Genomic DNA, 24,186 nt, shown 5'->3' on the forward strand with positions numbered 1-24,186 from the left:
ATATTTATGTGGGTCTATTTATGGGTTCTCTGTTCTTTTGCATTAATCTATGTGTCCAGCACTCTGTCAACATTGTTTAATGACCTTAGCAATGTAGTAAACCTTAACATCATATAAAATCATTCCCCCCAATTTGTTCTTTTTCAAGATTGTTTTGTTATTCTAGGGCCTATGTCTTTCCATTTGAATTCTGGAATAAGTTTTTCTATAGTCTATGTCTATGAAAATCCTGCTGGATTTTGACATAAATTGCATTAAACCTATAGATCACTTTGGGAAGAACTGATATTTTTACTATGTTAAGTCTTCAAATCCACAAACACAGTCTGTACCTCCATTTATCCAGTTTTCTTTCATTTTTTTATCAGCGTTTTAAAATGTCAGCATTCATTTCCTGAATGTATTTTAATTTTGTGCATAAATATTTCACTTTCTTTGGAATGATAGGTGCTATTGTGTTTCTCATTTGTTTCCACATGTTAATTGTTAGTATATAAAAAGTGATTAAGTTTTGTGTCTTGAACTTGTATCCTTCAACCTTTCTGGACTCATTAATTCTAGGAGGCTTTTGTTTTGTTTTTTATATTTTGGAGACGCAGTGACACAATTATATTATATGATCCTGATTAGCATTAGGAGTTTGGGTGGTACACTGAGAGTAAAGGAGAAGTCATTAAAAGATTTTATTTAAAGGAGTGGCCCGATTACACTTTGGATTAGAATAATCCATCTGGTTACAATATAAAGAATGAATCAGAATGAATTTAAAGGGGAAGAATGGGTAAGTCCCAAATTATGTAGATGTTTTTCTAGGTACTTTTGCAGGCTTGTTCCTGTGAAGAAATGTTTTCCTCATGAGCGCTGAATGATTAATTCAACCAGTAGTGATTTCTACTGAAGCACTAGGAACTGATTCATACAGCTCGCTGACTTCCTGCTGGTGGCAGCAGGAAAGTGACACTGGATTTATCATCACTTAGACGTTCCCACACTGGTAGCAGAATATTTGCTGTTATTTTTACTTTTATTTCCATAGAGCAATAATGGAAGAAAAACTATTTCTTAAATATTTACTAAGTCAGATATAGTGACAAGAGACTTCCATCTGTTACCTCATTTGAATCTTAAAACTAGCCAGTGAAACTGGTAATCATACACACACACATATATATAAATTTTTTTTCTGGTTGAAGTGTGATTTTATTTCAGGTTGAAACTAGAGTTAAGGTCTATGAAATATAGAAACATTAGCATTTAGAAGAAAAAGTTCTTTTATGTCAGAAAGTCATCTCAATTTGTACAGAATATCCTTCTTAATATTATTTAGACTTACTTGTACCCCTCCCCATCCAGGATTGACAATTTTGTCAGGAACTGTGAAGGTTCCGAGACTTCTTTGTCTGCATGCCCCCAAGTGAGTTTGGTAGTTTCATATCCATCAAAGGTTTAATTTCAACATGTTTTCTTTTTTTTATTAATTTTTATTGGAGTATAGTTTCTTTACAATGTTGTCTTAGTTTCTGCTGTACAGTAAAATGAATCAGTTATACTTATATCCTCTCTTTTTTAGATTTCCTTCCCATTTAGCACAGGAAACTCTACTCATATGTATTTTCCATGGGAAGAAACTCTGCTTTGAGGGGCTATGTAATTTTTAAAGGTCACAGCTAAGAAACAGAATTCATGCTTTAGATACATGGCTTGGAAAATGTTTGTGAAAGAATACTAGGTCAGTTAGGGTCACAGTTTGACTCAAATTTCATTTGTAAGTTAGTCACACTAACTTAAACTTTCATTTGTAAGTTTATCAATATAAAATCTTTTTTTTTTTTTTACTTTCCAGATTTCTGTGGAAATTTACCTTTCTTTATGAGAAAGTTAGCAGAAACTAAGCAAAGCTAAGCAAATAGGGCAGGATCTCATAGTCATGAAGATATATCCACAGGTATATTTAGAACATATGCTGTACTTGAGGCATTGTATTGGGTTGGCCAAAAAGTTCGTTCGGGTTTTTCCGCATCACAAAACCTGAACGAACTTTTTGGCCAACCCAATACTAGTCTCCGAGGACACAGAAGTGAACTAGACATAGTCCCTGCCTCTTAGAAAACCTGAGATAAAATGAACTGTAAGCCAAAAAGCATCCAATACATAATCTCAAGTATATATGATAATAAAAATATACAATACATATAAATATACACAAAATTAAATATATACAAAACTGCATAGAATTACAAGAGGAAACTGACAAGAATGACAAGTATCATATGATATCGCTTACACGTGGAATCTAAAAAAAGTGTACAAATGAACTTATCTACAAAACAGAAACAAATTTATGGTTAACAGGTGGTAAGGGGGTAGGGAGGGATAAATTGGAAGATGGGGATTGACATATACACACTACTATACATAAAATAAATAACTAACAAGAACCTATTGTAAAGCACAGAGAACCCTACTCAATACTCTGTAATGGCCTATATGGGGAAAGAATCTAAAAAAGAGTGGACATATGTGTATTATAACTGATTCACTTTGCTGTACTCCCGAAACGAACACAACATTGTAAATCAACTATACTCCAATAAAAATTTTAAAAAAGGAAAGAAGCAGCTGACAAATACACCAATGAGATGGGAGAAATGGAAGTACATAAAGAGAGAGGATGCATTATAAATTGCTATTTCGTCCTTTTTGGGACTCATCAGTACAGTGTAGCTAATGCAGTAAAAATTTAAAACATTTTGCTTCTAAAATTCAATCGTATATAAACAGTTCTGAGGTTGGGTATTGAATGCCTAATGAGTAGAAGTAACTAACTATTTGTGATTTAATTGGGATAAAAACAGGATTTTTAAAATCCAATAAAGGGTAAACAAAAGATTGGTATTTGTTTATAGGTATAATGTTTATTTAGCACACAGTAATTTAAAACATAAACACTAAGAATTAAAGTGTAAAAAGCACTTTTTCAGTGTTTCTAATGTTTTAAAATACAAAGTCTATAATAAATATTAGTTTTAGTACTTTCTTTTTTTTTTTGGCTGTGCCAGGTCTTAGTTGCGGCACTTGTGATCTTCAAACTTTGTTGAGATTCTGGCATGCAGAATCTTTAGTTGCGGCATGCTGGATCTTAGTTGTGGCATGTGGGATCTAGTTCCCTGACCAGGGATCAAACCCGGGCCCCCTGCATTGGGAGCATAGAGTCTTAGCCACTGGACCACCAGGGAAGTCCCTAGTCTTAGTACTTTTAAAAATTTCCCTATATATTTTCAACTGACAGTAAGAGAATTTTGAATGTGTTAACCAATTGTATCTTTTCTCATTGCTTATTAAAATCATTTTGCACGGTTTCAGCTATCATAGTCATTTTTATGGTCCCATGTATACAAATACAGGGCTGTCTGTATAGAAAAAGAGGAATTCATTCATACTTATTGGGTTCAAAATATAAATATCAACTCATATTACTTAACACCTACTTAATTTAGAATCATGCTCTTCCAAATCCCTATATTACATCATTCAAGGATAGCTTGCCTTTTTGCTGTTAACAAGTATTATAAATGCACATTGGTGATATTTTTGGCAGGCCAAGAAATACAGCAGCAACTGTATATAACAATTTATAATGCATCTCTTGGAGATGGTGCGTGAAATTCCCTAAAAAGTCCTTAAAGTATCTAAGTCAATGGAGACATTATTATTGTCTTGCTGCAAATCCAGTTTCTATCTGTGTAGCTCCTGGCACTACTAAGTCCAATGTCATTCAGGTAGGCACATTCCCCAACTCCTTTGATGACAAACCTAAAACCAAACACAAGAATATTAAAAAAGCATAGGTTGGACAGACATCTACATTCATTCCTCCTCTGTATTCTTCAGCACCCTTACTCCAGGTATTTTTAATGTGAACAAGAGAAAAGTGAAAATCTGTCATTCATATGGCTTCTTCGTAAATATATACCCTGTCTGTATTTCGTTCCTTTTCTATTCTCAAAGTCCCTGCTTGAATATCAGAAGATTATCGTCATCCATACCAAATCCAGTTATGTTGTTTACCAGGTATTTAACTAGTGCTTGCTGTTGTAGCCAAGTGAACTGCTGCCATCGGCGGTGATAAAAGAAATTATCACATATTGAGATATAGGGAAGTCATTCTGGCTTATACATGAGTTAACTTGAATTTTATGCTATCTAAAATAGCCTGTTTGTGGCCTAACAAACATACATTTGTACATCCGCTTTAATTATTAAAGAAAAGGGCACATTGACCAGAAGTAAAGAATGACCATGTTAAAAATAAAGATTAAATGCCCCTCTTCTTGGGACACCAATACTGGTCCTCCTTCAATGATAAGACTCCCTTCCCAGGGGCCAAGGCCATACTGGTCGGCTGTGTACATGCTGGTCTTTTTTTTTTTTTTAATTTGAAACCTTGAAGAAATGTAACCCTGACTTGTTTAATGTTCTCTGTTCTGACAAGATATTAAATATAAAATATAAAACTCTGCTGGAAACGCTGCTTCTCTGGAGCAGTTTCTCAGAGTAATCTGCGAAGCGGGCTTCCGGGCTACTCCTCAGCTTGGCTCAAATAAAACTCTTTTCTATTCTTATTATTGATTGTTTATTGATTACTTCCATTGTCAGTGGCCTTCAGTGAAGATTATTTTCAGTGTTCTCCTGACCTGTTTCATACAAGTGTGAAAATAAAAATATTTACTTAATAGTAAATTCTTAAAACGGCTTAGCTTTGATTGATGGAAGTGATTGGGCCCTTATATTTTATCTGCTCCAATGTAATGGTTAAATTCAAAATACCCCCACTGAAGTGTTCACAATCCAAGGTATGTTACTAAGTTCCTTTCAGAGATAATTTAGCGGGGATTCCCATTGGTTCCCTGACGACCTTCCTTTTGTGAATGGACGCAGCAGCTGGGAGAGTGGACTGAGGGTCTGTGGATATCAATGCTTCAGTGGCTTTCTAGGATTGTAGGACCCCTGCTGTGCATCAGCTGTTCTCTCTACATTCTAAATAGGGATTTCAGCACAGTTTAAGTCAGTGGATGAAAGTGGAAAAACTATGTCAAATGTCATCATCATGCTAAAGATTTCAATGAAATCACAATAAGTTTTTCCAAAGGCACAGCTAATAAATGGAAGAGCATACAAAGGATTTCTATTTTGTACCTTATAGAGCAGTAAGCCTTCCATGATATTAAATTTATTTTCCCATAAACACAACTCACACACATAACCACATGTAAACACAACAGAAGGAAAAGAAGACTAAAAACGTACGAGGCATTATATTCAGTGCTGTCTGTCCATTTCCAAACTTGCTGTGATGATTCTCTTCTAAGGCCAATCCAATGGTCAGAAGGGCCTTTGTATCTTTTCAGGAAGTCCTATTATAAAACACAGAAAGTAAGAACACGTGTCTCTTTCATATTACTCTTGAGTCTCTCTTCCCTCCAGCCTTCTCTCTTTGGGTGGCAGCCTGGTATAATGGAGAAGCTTAGACTTTGGAGGGAGACTAGTCCCCACTTCTCAGTTTAAGTCACTCCAATATCTCTAATCCTAAATTACATTAAAGTGACCATACATCCCAACTTGGGAAAGTCCCAGGTTATGCCTGTGGTTCCAGCATAATATTAATATTCTCACTTTCACTTCCCAAAATGTCCCAATTTGGATGATAAATTACATGATTACCATATTTCTTTGTACAATGGGAACAATACATCTAATTGAAGGTTAACTATGAGGATTACATGACAGAATGTATCTAAATTGTCTCACAGGGTTCCAGGCAGAGAATATACCCCAAACATATATTAGGCACTAATATGCATCCCATGCCCCCAAGTCTGCCTGGAATGGGGTCCTTCCTCATCTTTCAGCTTTCACCCTAGGCAGCCTATATCTTTCTCAGGGGGTTTAAGTATTCAACAAAGAACATGATCCAAAAATATTTCTTACCAGCTCTTCCTTGGTTTCAAACTGAGCAAGAACAGCTTCTAATGAAGTACAGAATGTCTTGCTGAATGTCCAATTCCTTGTGTCTTCAGAAAAATAAAAACACTTACTTCCAAATCCAATCCATTCTTTTGGGCAGGTAACATACAGAACATACGAGACCGGCTTTGTGTTTCTCACTAAAAGTTGGACAGACACAGTGAATCATAACAAATACATTTTCTCATCCCTTTTATCTATTTTTCCACTTACCATCCTGAGGTCAGTCTTTTTTTTTACATATGTATGTATACACATATATATACATGTGTATGTGTATGTGTAAGTACAGTATAACCAAATTCCAAAATGAGGGATTTGAAGAAAAACATGGCCAAATATCAACTAGACTCTTGTACTTTTATGGCCTTTGCTAGTAGCATTTTGTTCTTCTTAAAATCTGAACAGGGGCTACTTTCTATAGGTAGACAAATTGTTAAAAATGTCTTCCATGCCCAAATGCATTTGTTTTTCCCAATGAATAGTTTTCCTTTACACGTATTTTGGCACCACTCATTACATAATTTCCCTTATCATCATCTTATTTTGTTCCCAGAAACATATTCTCAAGTGCCTGGCTACATAATAAATACTTTCTGTGGATGCTGCCCAACTCTTGGTTATGTGCAGAATTGCTGAGCTGTAATGCACTACCAACTAATATTTCTAATGCCTCTTGGAATGCTACCAGCCTTAGCCATTTATAAAATACCAACTGCTACTCAATATGTGGAAATATGATTGCATTTCACTGCTTGCCAAAACAGCAGGCCTTTCTGAGATCATTTTTCTTTTTTTGGTTTCTGGGAGAATACAATATTGAGATCCATGATCACTTGCTGAGTGCAAGCTAGCAGTAGTTGTTTTTTCCTAAATGATTTTATTATATTGAGGATTTGCCTTGGAACAGAATGGCCTACAGAAACTAATATGTGAATAAATATATATATTTTATATGGTGATCTTTTACCCCTGAGATCAGTCTTGAAGTACGTACATTCAATTGTTGCCTTCCTAAGTCATCACTGACAGTCTTATCCCAGGCACAAAAGTCATCAGTCCACTGGACTTCAAGCAGAGTACCTGTGTATCTGACTTCCCAGGGGTACACGGACACTAATGGCTTTAAGGAAATCAATTTCTGTAGCATTTAATTTCTGTAGTACTCTTTCCTAGTATCATACAGATTCCCTTTCCCACATCTTCCTTAATATCAGTCCTTCTTACTCTTGACAAAAGAAAGGCAAACTCCTTGCCTTTCCTAGATTTTACTATGGTACATTTCTTAGGAGGTATAAAACCTTCTAGTAGACAAAACATAACACAGTTCAAATATTGATTTTAGTACCAAAAATACAACGTAGGGTTTCCTATGTAGTTTTTTGTTTTATACATATTTCTGTTAAATATATATAAAAATATTTGGGCCCTTGTTAGATGCTCTGAAACCAGCAAGATTTCAGAGTGTAAGCTATGGGAAGAATAGATGTTTTTGTTCCATAACCTCACTTTTTCCTCCCTTATCCAATCTGATAGGAAATACTGTTGACTCAACTTTCAAAGTAGATAGATTCTGGCACCTAGTCCCACCTCCACTGTTACCATCAGGGCCAAGCCACGGTCCTCTCTGGCCTGGATTTCTACAAGTTTGCCTTAATAGGTGTTCCTGAGTCTACTTTTTCTTCTAACAATCTGTTCTCAAAGTAGCTGTCAAAATGATTATTCTACAGTGAAATTCAACTAGATGCTCTGAAACCAGCAAGATTTCAGAGTGTAGGCTATGGGAAGAATAGATGTTTTTGTTCCATAACCTCACTTTTTCCTCCCTTATCCAATCTGATAGGAAATACTGTTGACTCAACTTTCAAAGTAGATAGATTCTGACACCTAGTCCCACCTCCACTGTTACCATCAGGGCCAAGCCATGGTCCTCTCTGGCCTGGATTTCTACAAGTTTGCCCTAATAGGTGTTCCTGAGTCTACTTTTTCTTCTAACAATCTGTTCTCAAAGTAGCTGTCAAAATGATTATTCTACAGTGAAATTCAGATCATGGCATTCCTCTCCTACAATTTCCCTCTTCCTGATCCTCCCCACTACACTCAAAATAAAAGCTGAAGTCTTTAACTGACTCATAAGGTTATTATCTCCCTGACCCCCAGCCCATTACTCTCCCTCATTCTCATTTTGCTTTAGCTGAAGAAGCCTCCTTGCTTTTCCTCCAACATACCAAGGAGATTCCTCCTTTGATTCTGCTTGTTCCTGCCACCTGGAATGCTTTCCCCATATAGCCACATGGCTCCTTCATCACCTTCAAAAGTTTGCTGAAAAGTCATCCTTTCAAGGATGCTTACCCTGGCCACTTGTATTCCTCAAACTGTTACCCCTATATTATAGTATCTCTGTCTTCCTGCTACAATATGAGTTCCCTAGGAGCAGGGATTTTTTGCGTGTTTTGTTCACTGATATACCTAAAGCACTTCACACAGTGCCTGGTACATAATGGAGCTCAATAAGTATTTATCAACAACATAAATGTGTGAAGAACATGTAAAGTTTGGAGAACAGGTAACTCACCTGCCAGAAAAGTGGAAAGTACCATCACAATTGTAGCTAGGACCATAATAATGATGATGCAAGAGTAAAGCGGGATTACAGGAGATGTAATTAGTAGGCATTTTCTTTGGAGGCCTTTACCTATAAATACAAATGTCATAATCTCAATCTCATGAAGGTATTAGGAAGAAAAACTTAAATTTATCACAGAATCAACCTGTAAAGTCAGCTGTACCTCAACTCCCCTATTGCCAACCCCCTTCACAAAAGGTCCAGGTCCACAAATGAGAGCCATGGCCCAAGAAACTGAGTTTTATTTCCCCTAGAGAATCTTCCAGTTATTGGAAGAAGAGCTAATGAGAGAATAAGAATCAAAAAGAGTAGAAATCAGGATGAAAAAGAAACATACAAATGATCCAGATTTGCCTGCACAAATAAGAGATCTGGTTAGAAACACTGAAAGGAGCATTAGAAAATTACTCAATATAATTAATTCATCACATTAACAAAATAAGAGAAGAGAAAGCACATGATCATTTCAATAAATATAGAAAAAAATGTGAAAAATGTATTATTCATCCAAGATAACAAATCCCAACAAATTAGGAATTGAAGGACTTAACCTGATAAATATCATCTACAGAAAAAGAACAGCTAGCATGATACTTCATGGTGAAAAAGTAAACGCCTTCCTCCAAAGGTCAGGAACAAGGCAAGGAAGTCTGCTCTCACCAATCCAATTTAACTTTTTACTAGATGTTCTATCAGTGGCAATAAGGCAAGAAAAATAAATAAAAGGCATACAGATTGGAAAGGAGTGAAAGTGTCTCTAGAAGTGACATCCGCTCATCTCCCAGTAGAAATATCAATTTGAAGATTATCTGCACATGAAAATATCTTCCCAAGAGCCACGGATTCCAGGCACACCCACCCCCATGCCTCATCTCAGCCCCTGCCTACTCCAGCAATTCCAGGCAGATAAAGCAGCCTCAGACAGCTTCCACACAGGGCTTCCTGTGGGCTCCTAGGAGCCCAGGTCCCTGTCTCCCTCCTGCACCTGCCAACTCCAGCAGCTCCAGGTGGCTCCTGTGATACCTGGTTCCTGGTGAACTCTTGGGAACCCAGGCCCCCAACACCTTTCCCCCAGGACTGGGCAGTCCAGCACAGAGAGAGACCCTTTCCCTGTGGGAAAAGGATAGTAAAACAGTGCCTGACTTCACTACAGATCCCAGATATGCCTGCCCCAGCATCAGATCAGGCTGAGTGCTACAGCCTGGGTGACTCCCTGCAGACTCCTGCTAACCCAGACCCCCCTCACCCCAGTGCCTCCCAGCTCCAGTGACCCAAGTGACTCCCATGACACCAGGCTCCCAGCAGGCTCCTGGGAGCCCAGGCCTCCTTTCACCCAAGCAAATGCTGGCTCTAGTGGCCCTAGGCAGCTCCTGTGACTGCCCTGCTGGCTCCCATGAATCAAGAAACCAACATAACCAGTCATTAGGGAAACATAAATTAAAATACAATGAGCTGTCACTATATGAGCATTAGAGTGGCAGATAAAACAAAACTAACAAAACTAAGCTATGGTGAAGAAACGATACAAATGGAATTCTCATGCATTGTTGTTGGAAATGCAACAGTATAGCCTCTTTGGAACACAGCTTGGCAGTTAGGTATGGTAAACATAACCTTACCATATGCCCTAGCAAACCCATCCCTAGGTGTCTATGCAAAAGGAATGGAAACTTCCATTTACACAAAAACCTATACTTGAATATTTATATCAACTTTATTCATTATCACCAAAAACTGCCAACAATTTAAATATCCTTCAGCTGGTAAAAAGATAAACAAATACACTTGATATTAAGCAAAAAGAAAAACTTGAACCTATGTTTGTTACCGAGTCCAAGCTTGCTCTGCTCGCCGCACGACAGGGCAATGAATCGGAGAAGAGGTGTCAAGGCAAGGAATACAACTTTATTCGGAAAGCTGGCAGACCGAGAAGATGGCAGAATAATGTCTCCAATAAATCATCTTATCGGGGGTTGGAGGCCAGTTTCTCAGTCTGCCAGCCTTCCGAATAAAGTTGTATTCCTTGCCTCAGCACCTCGTCTCCAATTCACTGGCCTGTCATGCGGTGAGCAGAGTGAGCTTCGACTTGGTAACAAATTTGGTGAGGCAGCCAGGAGCCTTGCTGCTCGTGGCTAGCCAATCCTGGTCAGGGAATATTGGGGCAAGGCCCTAGCAGCTGCCAGGACCATTTTTCCTGAGGATCTTCCTTTCCAAGTTCCCTGAAATGGCACTGGCTACCCCAGCGCTTGGCAATTGAAGCAAGGAACTGACAAACTCCAATTTGGGGAACTTCAGTTCCATCTGGGGAACTTCGATTCCATTTGGGGCTATGAGTCAATGGACTCGATTCAATTCTGGAGGGTAAGTCGCTCCAGCATTCACGCTGGGAACATATTCCCCCCTCAATCTGGGCTTTTCCTTTATGGAACAACCCCAATAGGGTTGGGGTACCCTGCTGGAGGAGGGAATTGTTGTTGGACTCTACCTTATTCTGGGAACTGGTTCGCTGGGAGCTAGTTCATTGGTTTTGCAGGGTAAGTCTACCCAATCTGGGAACTAGTTCATTGGTTTTGGTCTGGTTTTGTCTTGGTTTCGTGTGCATCGATGCTAGAATTTGTTCGTGCCTTTTGTGTTGGAATTCATCTGTGTCTTTTGTGTTTTGGTGTTATCAAACTTATAAAAATGGGAAATATTCCATCTATCCCGAAGGAAAGCCCTTTGGGGTGTATATTAGATAAATAGGCAAAACATAGCCATGAGCCTATGACTAAGAAAGACATGATATACTATTGTAATAGGGTGTGGACCCAATATATGTTAGGATCAGAAGAACGATGGCCCCTGAATGGCTCAGTCAATTATTATACGATCTCACAGTTAGAAGCGTTTTGCAAAAGAACAGGGAAAAAAGATGAGATTCCATATGTAGAAGCATTTATGCTTTTGCAACAGGAGGAAAAGGAGTCAGAGGACTGCCATCTTATGGTGCAACGATCTAAAAGAAAACCCAAGGGGGAACCTGTTCTACAAGAGGAAGAGAGAGAAAATGAGAGTGGGGACGTTATTTCAAAACTTAAACCCCCCTCTGGCCTATCCAGCTCCCCCACTGGCCAAGCAGGCTGCACCGGCAGTTGTTCCAACTGTGCCCCCCACATGCCGCCAACATATTTATCCCTTTCACCACTTCCTGTTTCCCTCACCCATAGGGATCAAATAGTGGTTTCTATGGTAACCCCCGGGGCACAGGGACCTAGTTTAGTATCACAATCTAAGACCTGACAGGGCACCGAATTTGAACCGGGAGGCACATCCACAGCAGGGCAATTTCCCTTGCGCTGATACCCTGTAGGAGGCCTTAATGCAAACGGCCAACCACCTGGGTTCCTATGGATACACAATCCATTCTCGACTTCAGCTTTGCTTAACTGTAAAAACCATAAGCCTGCTTACTGAGAGGACCCACTCTGTATGACTGAACTTTTCATTCACCTCCATATTTGCCACTCACCATCCCACTTGGGCGGACATTCACACTCCTATGAATATAATGTGTACTGGGGATGAAAGCAGGATGGTCATTGACAAGGCTAGAGAGGAAGCACACCGGCTCCACCTAGTGGACCCAAATGGAACTCCAGAAGCAAATCTGTCAGTCCCTATTGCTAAGCCTAACTGGGATCCTAAGAGTGGGGGCATGCCACTTCTAGAACATTATAGGAGGTGTGTCTTAGTGGGTCTTCAAAAGGGGGTACCTAGACAAAAGAGGTTAAACAAGATTCAGGAGATAAAACAAAAACCAAATGAGGATGCAGCAGAGTTCCTAGAAAGGATTTATCAAGCTTATAGGCGCTACACGGATGCAGACCCTGAGGCCCCTGAGAATGTAAGGATGATAAATATGACTTTCATTGGGCAAAATGCCCCAGATATAGGGAAAAAATTACAGAAGTTAGATGGTGCATTTGGAATGAACCCTTCTCAATTAGTAGATGTTGCTTTTAAAGTATTCAACAACAGGGAACAACGACAGAAGCAAGAAGATGCAAAATGGAATGCCTTTTCTGGCAGCAGCATTAAATTCCCAGAAAGTGAGTAACCTAAAGGAAGTCACCACTGGGGAAGGAACAATGTGCTTCCTGCAAGGAGGAAGTGCATTGGAAAAGAGATTACCCTAGACGGAAGAATAATAGAAGGAAGACAGGAGCCTCTCATATGGTAAAAAGAGAGGAACACTCTGATAATGAATGAAGAGGCCCAGGGACTCCCTTGGACTTGAGGCATCTGATTCTAATTTCCCCACTTTGACAGTGGGGAACAAGTTGACTGACTTTCTAATAGATACGGGTGCCACATATTCTGTGGTAAACACCAAAGTGGCATAGAAAACATCTCAGTCTATCCCAGTCACAGGAATTTCTGGAGAAGTACAAAACCGTTAGTTTTTACAACCTCTGGAATGCCAACTAGGGGACCTCAGCCTGAAACATAGCTTCTTATATATGCCAAGTGTTCAATCCCCCTTTTGGGACGAGATCTCCTTCGTAAATTAAATGCTCAAGTAACTTTTTCCCCAGAACAGCTTGACATCAGGATCCCACTGGAGCACGATTTTAAGCCTACAAAAAGTGCTCATGGAAACCCCAGGGAAGGAGACAGAGCTCTTTCCCCCTGAGGTCTATGAAAAGGTAAGGCCAGAAGCGTGGGCTGATGGCACTCCAGGGAAGACCAAAAATGCAACACCAACGCAAATCCCATTAAAAAGGGACGCTGGGACGCCTAATCTAAAACAATATCCTCTGAGACAAGAGGCCCAAAAGGGAATTCAGCCAATCCTGGCGAAGTTTTTGAAAACAGGACTGATTAAACCTTGCAGGTCATCTTCTCGGTCTGCCGGCTTTCCGAGTACAGTTGTATTCTCTGCCTCAGCACCCCCTCTCCGATTCATTGGCCTGTCGTGCGGCGAACTAAGCGAGCTGGCACCCGGTAACATGTTCAAAATTCTTCATTTCTTATTTGGCTTTGGCTTGATAAATTTTAGTGAGCCCCTCTCCTCCCCAAAGACCCCCAAACTCTGGCTTGCCTGAAAATGCAAACAAGCACTAAAGAAAGCACTGAGGTGCATAACAGCTCGTGTGTGCTCATGACCACGTGTCCCTGGAACACAAGTGAGAAGTATTAACTCTGGAAATGACACCTGCTCTTCACACTCATGCTCTCTTTCCCCACACGTGTTCTGTTCCCCTTCTTGCCCTATTTATAACATGAGAACCTTTCTAGAGCACTTTTCCTATTGCACGAGTCCTTGTGAATAATATCTCCCTTTACTAAGTCCACACTATTGATACACAGTACGATGTGGATGAATTTAAATGCATTATGCCAAGTGAAAAACAGTCAGACTCCGTACACATTCTTCTAAAGCAAGAGTAGAAAACAGATCAGTGGTTGCCAAAGGGTGCGGGAACGGGAAAGAAATGTTTACAAAGGGCATGGGCATGGGAGGGGGGTGGAACTGTTCTATATCTTGATTGTGATGTGGTTACACGATTATATGTATTTGTCAAGACTCATAGAAATGTAACCCAAAAGAGTGAATTTTACTGAATGTCAACTATACTTTGAAAAAGTTCCTGCTGACTTTCTTTTAACCACTACATTTCACTCACTTCACGTATATCTTCCAGAATGATAGGAAGCCTCAGTTTAAATGCTAGGCAGAGGAAAAAAATATCGGATTGGCTTGTTTAAACAGTATACAATGACACTTGGATTTTGGCTCCATAAGAAAATCTCGACCTTCATTCTTTCTGGTTCTACATTAAAGCAAAACTGTCTTAGAAACTCATAAAACTCAAAACTGTCTTTGCATCATTTTTTTCATTGTTAGAAGAGTAAGACGTACATCTCCCCTTCCACCTCTCCAATAAATCTCCTATTTGCCCCCTTACTAATCTTCTAAAAGTCCCCCCTTTTTCTTCTCCTTTACTTCCCTATATCTAGCTCCTAACACCCTCCCTTGTTTCATGTTCCATTTCTCTTTCTTGCTTACTTATTAATACTTCTCTTCTCCTTTTTTGTAGGGGAATAAAATTTGCCACCCCAAAATGTCTCTTTGGCATGTGGATTATTTCAAGCTGAAAACCAACAAGGCCCCAAAGACTCAGGAAGAATCTTTGACCATCCCCCTAACTGCCTAAAAGAATTTAGATAGAAGGCCTGTTCCTGGAATAGAGCTATCACCAGAGATCTCTGCAGATTAGGAGGTGAGCATGATGGGGGAAACTGGAAATGGCCTAAAGATCAGAGTCCGCTCTTGTGTCCCTTGTCTCTGTGTGGCCCAGCAAACATTTATTCACCAAACATTTGCTTTTCCATTTCCATGTCAATGACCTTCCTCCCCTTTTAAGTCCCAAACCACTACCCCCAACATCTTTTGTCATTAGCTGGAGACAGTATTTAAGGTGAAGTTTTTGGCCATTTTAGTCAGTTACTCAGTTTTCCTGTGTCTCTCCCATGTATACATGTTATTAAACTTTTGTTTGATTTTCTCCTGTTATTTATCTCATGTCAATTTAATTCTTAAACCAGCCAGAAGAGCAGAGGAAAATCTCTTCCTTCCTGACACTCTCCTCTGGTGTGTCCTCTTTTTGTCTCCCTCTAAATTCATATGCCTCTTGTATTACACTCTGAACACAACCACCTTCAAATTTCTAGTTTGGAAAATGGTGTCAGGAATTATCTCACAGAAGAACAGAGAAATGAACCATATTACTGGTCTACTGGTTTTAACTTTTATTTTCATGTTCTAGAAAACTTAGTTAACTTACAGGAACAGTTTAAATTTCAAAAAAATAGGTTTCACATTTGCACGGGTCAAATAGTTTCAGTTATGTAAGCACTTGACTTAGCTAGAAAAACATTAACGTTCTTTAAGAACTTTCTTTTCCGTTAAGCATGAACCCTGTGTTTCAGGAACTACAATATCCTGTTGATAAAAAATAAAATTCAGGGAGGGGAGAAGGAAAGAAGAAAGAAGGAAATGCTTGTTTTTAGCAGAAAATAGAGGTTCAGTAAAAGGTATTCTTTCTGCTGGACTGAAATACAAACACGTGTGAGCTATGTTCTTTTTCTTTCTCATCAAATTTTCTATAAACTACAAATGCTAAAGGGTTTGCTGGTGGTTAGGTTTAGCCTCCAACTCCCACCCTCAAACACCCACACGGTTTTTAAATGACAAAGGATCTACATACCAATAGTCCCAGTTTCTGCAGGGACTTTTTTTTGAGTCAGTAATTATTCATGGTTTTATTAAACAAAAGTCTCTTTAGAGAACAGTAAGAAATTAATTCTCAGCTAACATCAACTGGGGAGAGGGGAAGGAGGTTACAATTTTTTTTTAATGCATGGATGTTGATAAATAACAAAATTAAACACATAGACACTATATTTCAACAAATGCTTTTACTAATCAATCACTATGTTGTTTTAATACTCTGATGTTCTCATTAAATCAAAACTCTTTAACTAAAATGGTTATGTTTAAAAGATGCTCATATCATTTTTATGATCACTCCTGAAAATTTCTGATAAGACACATTTTATAAACTACTTTGGTAAGGTACTCTAAATAGGATGACATAAGGCTAGCTGAAGATCCACCATAATCAAAGGGCCAGGGAGTGAATATGAAAGAGAGAAAGAGAGAGAGAGAGAGAGAGAACACAAAAGTACACCAGAGCCTGTGAGACAGAGAGAGAGAGACATAAAGAGGGAGAGAGACAAAGGGGGAAGCAAAGAGAAAATCATTTGGACACATAAATGAGCCTCAATAGATTTTAGCTAAAATATTTAATGATATCACTGAATATCAGATTTACCCTTGATTCCAAAAGGAAATTTTGTGGGGCACTTTTGTACCCAAGGGAAAGAAAATATACTTTTGTATTTAGTTAGAATTATTTTTTGAACAAAAAATTATGACTTTTATTTCTCCAAAGTAGACACACAGATGGCCAAAAAACACATGAAAAGATGCTCAACATCACTAATTATTAGAGAAACGCAAATCAAAACTACAATGAGGTACCACCTCACACCGGTCAGAATGACCATCGTCAAAAAATCTACAAACAATAAATGCTGGAGAAGGTGTGAAGAAAAGGAAAACTTCCTACACTGTTGGTGGGCATGTAAACTGGTACAGCCACTATGGAGAACAGTATGGAAGCACCTCAAAAAACTAAAAACAGAACTACAATCCCACTCCTGGGCATATACCTGGAGAAAACCATAATTCAAAAAGATACATGCACCCCAATGTTCATTGCAGCTCTATTTACAATAGCCAGGACATGGAAGCAACCTAAATGCCCATCAACAGAGGAATGGATAAAGAAGATGTGTTACAAATATACAATGGAATATTACTCAGCCATAAAAAGGAACGAAATAGTGCCATTTGCAGAGACATGGCTAGACCTAGAGACTGTCATACAGAGTGAAGTAAGTCAGAAAGAGAAAAACAAATATCGTATAATATCACTTATATGTGGAATCTAGAAAAATGGTACAGATGAACTTATTCTCAAAGCAGAAATAGAGAAACAGATGTAGAGAACAAACTTACGGATGCCAAGGGGGGAAGGGAGGGGTGGCAAGAATTGGGAGATTGGGATTGACATATACACACTACTATGTATAGAAGAGATAACTAATGAGAACCTACTGTATACCACAGGGATCTCTACTCAGTGCTCTGTGGTGAACTAACTGGGAAGGAAAACTAAGAAAGAGGGGATATATGTATATGCAGAACTGATTCACTTTGCTGCACAGCAAAAACTAACACAACACTGTAAAGCAACCATACTCCAATAAATATTTCTTTTAAAATTGTGAGTTTTAATCCTATTTCTTCCAGAAAATGTGACACCAGGTCAAAAGTCACTTCAGAAGTGACACCATCTCCAACTCCCTAGGTTTCATTAAATATCTGTTATTTAATATCATAATGTGACTTGCCAGGGTGCAAGTTGCCAGCAACCTGGGAGAAATACAAGGACTAATAAAATAAACCCAAACAACATTTTTCTCTTAACCTCCTGCAACCTAATTCACTGTGCAGAAATATTTAAGTAACGTACACAGTAACACAATCACCGATGCAACAATTACACACTTGTCCTCTCATCCACCTCTAGTCCCTCAAAACACCTCTCCTTCTATGGAGGTGAACTGTGAAGAATTATATTCCTGCAGTGCAATTTCTATCCTGCTGTCAGTGGTCAGTGGAATAAGAGCTGTTTCGTTTTGTCAAAGCTGATCAGTTTTACCTTACCAGATCGTCCCTCCTCCATGCTTTCTCTGGATGTAGGGTCTGTCTGTAAGATTTTCAAAGAAGACTCCTCCACAGTCATGTTTCTGCTTCAGCAGGAACACTCGGTACTGTCTCTGAGTAGTTGCAAAAGCAGGAACTGGGAAGTGAAAACAGTTTGAATCTAGACGATCAGCTAAAAGAGAAGCAAAACCCCCGCCCAGTAAGTGGGCTGTAAAGGAAATAAATGAAGTTGACAAGTCCTTTAGAATTTTAAAATGCGAAGTGCTTTTAACTTAGAAAGATCAACTCCACAGACTTCTGTTCCCTGTCAAAATGGAATAACAGGGACCAGATTTACTTTCTTGCCTGAATCAACTAAAAAGAAAAAAAAGAAAATGTGTGAAAAAAAAATCCTTTTCAATCACTGGGCATCAATCAATGAAGGGCAGTGATCCTCTGAAAACAAATTTGGTGAGTCCTGCAATTGCCCCAGCTACTGCCCAGAGATAGTTTTGTAGGTGTGATCTAAGCAGGGGGAAACCAGAGAAATGCCAAGAGATTCCCTGAGGTGAAGAGGGGAAGCTCAGAGACAAGGCCTATGCAGATAGAGTATCAGAAAAGAAAGAGACACACAGAGAGAGGATTCTGGGGATGTACAGAGTGTTCCCCTTGGGTATTCAGCAGTGTACTGATCAGCACTTGTGTATGAGGATGGAGGGAACAAAACATATGAAATGACTAGAGGAAGCAGTATCCAGTGTTCCCATCCAGATGGGAATAGTGCCTGTTCAAACCAGCCAGACTGGGAAACCTCATCAATTATGGGGCTTTTTAAGAGTGCTCATAAATATCTTGCTTCAGTGGTGGGGAACGATTAGCCATAGACTAAATAGTGACCTGATTGCCTCGAACAAATTGAGATAATAGGAAAAATACATATATCTTTTATATACATAAAATGAATTTGGTAAAGTTGCAGGTTAGAAAATTAATACACAGAAATCTGTTGCATTTCTATACACTAATAACAAAGATCAGAAAGAGAAATTCAAGAAACAATCCCATTTACCATCGCATCAAAAAGAATAAAACACCTAGGAATAACCCTACATAAGGAGACAAAAGACCTGTACTCCAAGAACTATAAGATGCTGAAGAAAGAAATGAAAGATGACACAAACAGATGGAAAGATACCATGTTCTTGGGTTGGAAGAATCAATATTGTCAAAATGACTGTACCACCCAAGGAAATCTACAGATTCAATGCAATCCCTATCAAATTACCAATGGCATTTTTCACAGAACTAGAACAAAAAATCTTAAAATTTGTATGGAGACACAAAAGACCCCAAGTAGCCAAAGCAATCTTGAGAAAGAAAAACGGAGCTGGAGGAATCAGGCTCCCTGACTTCACACTATACTACAAAGCTATAGTCATCAGAACAGTATGGTACTGGCACAAAAATAGAAATATAGGTCAATGGAATGGGATAGAAAGCCCAGAGATAAACCCAAGCACATATGGTCAATTAATCTACAACAAAGGAGGCAAAACAATAAAATGGTGGAAAGACAGTCTCTTCAACAAATGGTGCTAGGAAAACTGGACAGCTACATGTAAAAAAATGAAATTAGATCATTCTTTAACACCATACACAAAAATAAGCCCAAAATGGATTAAAGATCTAAATGTGAGACTGGATGTTATAAAACTCCTAGAGGAAAACATAGGCAGAACACTCTCTGACATAAATTGCAGCAATATCTTTTTCCATCCATCTCCCAGAGTAATGGAAATAAAAAGCAAAAATAAACAAATGGGACCTAATTAAACTCAAAAGCTTTGTACGGCAAAGGAAACCATAAAGAAAACGAAAAGACATCCCACAGATTGGGAGAAAATATTTCCAAATGATGTGACCAACAAGGGATTAGTCTCCAAAATTTACAAATAGCTCATGCGGCTCAATATCATCAAAACAAACAGCCCAATCAAAAAATGGGCAGAAGACATAAATAGACATTTCTCCAAAGAAGACATACAGATAGCCAAGAGGCACATGAAAAGATGCTCAACATCGCTAATTATTAGAGAAATGCAAATCAAAACTACAGTGGGATATCACCTCACACCAGTCAGAATGGCCATCATCAAAAAATCCACAAACAATAAATGCTGGAGAGGGTGTGGAGAGAAAGGAACCCTCTTGCACTGTTGGTGGCAATGTAAATTGGTACAGCCACTATGGAGAACAGTATGGAGGTTCCTTAAAAAACTAAAAATCGGGGCTTCCCTGGTGGTGCAGTGGTTGAGAATCTGCCTGCTAATGCAGGGGACACGGGTTCGAGCCCTCGTCTGGGAAGATCCCACATGCCGCGGAGCAACTGGGCCCGTGAGCCACAGCTGCTGAGCCTGCGCGTCTGGAGCCTGTGCCCCGCAACGGGAGGGGCTGCGATAGTGAAAGGCCCGCACACCGCGATGAAGAGTGGCCCCCGCTCGCCGCAACTAGAGAAAGCCCTCGCACAGAAACGAAGACCCAACACAGCCAAAGATAAATAAAAATAAATAAAAAAGAAAAAATTTTTAAAAAACCTTTAAAAAAAAAAAAAAAAACCCACAAGTTTATTATCTTCCAGTTCTGGGGGTCAGAAGTCCAAAATAAGTCTCATGGGCTAAAAATCAAAGCGCTTTCATGGCTGTGTTCCTTCTCTAGGGAAGACTCCATTTCTTAAAAAAAAAAAAAAAAAAAAACTAAACTAAAAATCGTACTACCATATGACCCTGCAATCCCACTCCTGGGCATATATCTGGAGAAAAACATAGTCCAAAAGGATAACTGCACCCCAATGTTCATTGCAGCACTGTTTACAGTGGTGAAGACATGGAAGCAACTTAAATGTCCATCGATAGTGGAATGGATAAGGAAGATGTGGTACCTATATGCAATGGAATATTACTCAGTCATTAAAAAGAATGAAATAATGCCATTTCCAGCAGCATGGATGGACCTAGAGCTTGTCATACTGAGTGAAGTAAGTCAGACAGAGAAAGAGAAAAATCGTATATCACTTATATGCAGGATCTAAAAAAGAAATGATACAAATGAACTTATTTACAAAACAGAAACAGACTCACAGACTTAGAGGACAAACTTATGGTTACGGGGGGAAGAATGAGGGGAAGGGATAGTTCGGGAGTTTGGGATTGACATGTACACACTGCTATGTTTAGAATGGATAACAAACAGGGACCTAGTGTATAGCACAGGGAACTCTGCTCAGTGTTATGTGGCAGGCTGGATGGGAGGGGAATTTGGGGGAGAATGGATACATGTATATGTATGGCTGAGTCACTTTGCTGTGCACCTGGAACTATCACAACATTGTTAATCGGCTGTACTCCAATACAAAATAAAAAGTTAGAAAAAAAAAAAGAATGGAGAAAAAATCCTAGGTCCTTGATTTAAGTTCTTTCTGGTAGTTTACTATTTGTCTTTGTTTAATTGTAATAAAAACTGCACTTGGGGGGGGAAAGAAGAGTACTCATAAATATCCTGCTTCAGTGGTGGAGAATGATTAACCATAGACTAAATGGTGACCTGATTGCTTCTAACAAATTGAGATAATAGGAAAAATACATGTATCTTTTATGTATATAAAATGTTCCTGTTCCTGGCACAAAGCTCCTAAAACCCTTGTAAATTCCTAAGTGATAAGAGCACTTAGGAGCATCTTTTGTTCGAATGAGGTGACTTTGGGTGGGCTCCTGGAGAGGGTTGGTCACAGCAAGACCATGCCATGATTAGAAGTTTGGAATTATCAGCCATCCTCCCCATCCTCCAGAGGGGGGAGAGGAGCTAGAAATGGAGTTAATCACTGATCATGCCTATGCAAGGAAGCCTCCATAAAATCTCAATTGCATGGCATTCAGAGAGCTTCCAAATTGATGAACACATTCACATGAGGAGGGTGATGCCCCCCAACTTCATGGGGATAGAGGCTCCTGCCCTCAAGACCCTCCCAGATCTCACCCTATATAATCTCTTCATCAAGCTGTTTATCTGTATCCTTTATCACACCCTCTAATAAACTGGTAAGCATAAGGGTTTCCCTGAACTCTATGAGCCACTCTGGCAAATTAATCAATATCGAGGAGGGGGTCATGGTAATCTCCAATTTGTAGTCAAATTGAACAGAAGTTATGGATAACCTGGGGGCCTACTACTTGCACTGGCATCTGAAGTGGGGAGCAATCTTGTGGGACTGAGCCCTTAACCTGTGGGATCTGATGCTATCTCCAGGTTGATGGTGTTAGAATTGAGTTAAATCATGGGACACCAGGCTAGTGTCATAGAGAATTGCTTGTTTAGGGGGAAAATCTCGTGCATTTGGTGACTAGAAGTGACAGAAGTGAAGAGTTCTGTGTGCATAGTAAAGGAGATTCACGGGGAAGAAACACCAATTAGGAAGGACTGTAGACTTTTCCTTTACACAAATCTTAAAAGGAAGACCCAAAAGGCTAGAACCATTTCCAAATAATTTAACTGTGTCTCAGAACAAATTCAAGAATACTTAGAGAAATGCAAAAATATCCAATACCCAACACGGTAAAAACTCACAATCTCTGGAATGCTATCAAAGATTGCAAAGAAGCAGAAAAGTATGACCCATGATGTGAAGAAAATGAGCCAATACAAACAGGCCCAGGAATGAAACCGAGCAGGATCCTGTGGGGCTCCTGGGCATGGAAGTCTTTCTGTCCCCCATTTCTTGTTTGTAGGGAATAGACTCCAGCCTCCATGACCTTCCCTGAGTTCTAAAGGCAGATTAGAACAGTTGCTAATCAGGGAAAGGAGGGGATGCGGAGACAAGGGAGGAGCAGTCAAGAAACAATAGTGCAGACCTAAATAGACATTTCTGCAAAGAAGATATACAGATTGCCAACAGACACATGAAAGAATGCTCAACATCATTAATCATTAGAGAAATGCAAATCAAAACTACAATGAGGTATCATCTCACACCGGTCAGAATGGCCATCATCAAAAAATCTAGAAACAATAAATGCTGGAGAGGGTGTGGAGAAAAGGGAACACTCTTGCACTGTTGGTGGGAATGTAAATTGATACAGCCACTATGGAGAACAGTATGGAGGTTCCTTAAAAAACTAAAAATAGAACTACCATACGACCCAGCAATCCCACTACTGGGCATCTACCCTGAGAAAACCATAATTCAGAAAGAGTCATGTACCAAAATATTCATTGCAGCTCTGTTTACAATAGCCAGGACATGGAAGCAACCTAGGTGTCCATCATCGGATGAATGGATAAAGAAGATGTGGCACATATATACAATGGAATATTACTCAGCCATAAAAAGAAATGAAATGGAGGTATTTGTAATGAGGTGGATGGAGTTAGAGTCTGTCATACAGAGTGAAGTAAGTCAGAAAGAGAAAAAGAAATACAGTATGCTAACACATATATATGGAATCTAAGCAAAAAAAAAATTATAAAAAAAGGTCATGAAGAACCTAGTGGCAAGATGGGAATAAAGACACAGACCTACTAGAGAATGGACTTGAGGATATGGGGAGGGGGAGGGGTGAGATGTGACAGGGTGAGAGAGTGTCATGGACATATATACACTACCAAATGTGAAATAGCTAGCTAGTGGGAAGCAGCCGCATAGCACAGGGAGATCAGCTCGGTGCTTTGTGACCACCTAGAGGGGTGGGATAGGGAGGGTGGGAGGGAGGGAGATGCAAGAGGGATGAGATATGGGAACATATGTATATGTATAACTGATTCACTTTGTTATAAAGCAGAAGCTAACACACCATTGTAAAGCAATTATACTTCAATAAAGATGTTTAAAAAAAAAATAAAAAATAAAAAAATAAAAAATAAAAAAAAAGAAACAATAGTGCAGCCTTGGGGCAGGGTCTTGGTTCTGCCTCAAGGGATACACATAACAATATCTTTAAGGTCTTTATAGAACTAAAACCCCCAACAAGTGAAAGATGTCAGCATTCTTCATTCCAGATTAAAGTAACCAGAGAAGCTCTTCAAGCAGACCACCTGAGGCCAGATTTAAGGAACCACAGAAACTCATTAGATTATCTGAGACCAGATTAAAGGAGTGCAGTCCCTGCACACACCCTAATCTTATCAGCAACCCCGTTCTTGAACCATTGCTAAAACTCCACACCAAATT

At 39.2% G+C, this 24,186-nt stretch overlaps 1 protein-coding gene across 1 annotated transcript; it reads right to left on the reverse strand.

The window, feature by feature from the left end:
* Positions 1–1,172: 1,172 nt before the first annotated feature.
* Positions 1,173–18,115, reverse strand: CLEC2D (C-type lectin domain family 2 member D). Its single transcript, XM_061204513.1, has 5 exons — positions 17,988–18,115; positions 8,600–8,719; positions 5,989–6,164; positions 5,308–5,414; positions 1,173–3,813 (listed from the first exon to the last, which is right to left on the reverse strand). Exons 1-5 carry the CDS (start codon positions 18,064–18,066, stop codon positions 3,690–3,692), a joined length of 606 nt encoding a protein of 201 aa, XP_061060496.1. The 5' UTR covers positions 18,067–18,115; the 3' UTR covers positions 1,173–3,689.
* Positions 18,116–24,186: the final 6,071 nt, after the last annotated feature.

This window comes from Eubalaena glacialis, chromosome 11 (genome assembly GCF_028564815.1).
Source record: "Eubalaena glacialis isolate mEubGla1 chromosome 11, mEubGla1.1.hap2.+ XY, whole genome shotgun sequence".
Lineage (NCBI taxonomy): Eukaryota > Metazoa > Chordata > Mammalia > Artiodactyla > Balaenidae > Eubalaena > Eubalaena glacialis.

Excerpts from the sequence above, each read along its gene's own strand:
- CLEC2D (XM_061204513.1), bottom strand. The coding sequence starts at position 18,066 with ATGACTGTGGAGGAGTCTTCTTTGAAAATCTTACAGACAGACCCTACA. Across the intron at positions 8,720-17,987 it reads CATGGAGGAGGGACGATCTG|GTAAAGGCCTCCAAAGAAAA; the intron begins GTAAGGTAAAAC and ends TTGTATTTATAG. Across the intron at positions 5,415-5,988 it reads TTGAAACCAAGGAAGAGCTG|GACTTCCTGAAAAGATACAA; the intron begins GTAAGAAATATT and ends GTTTTATAATAG.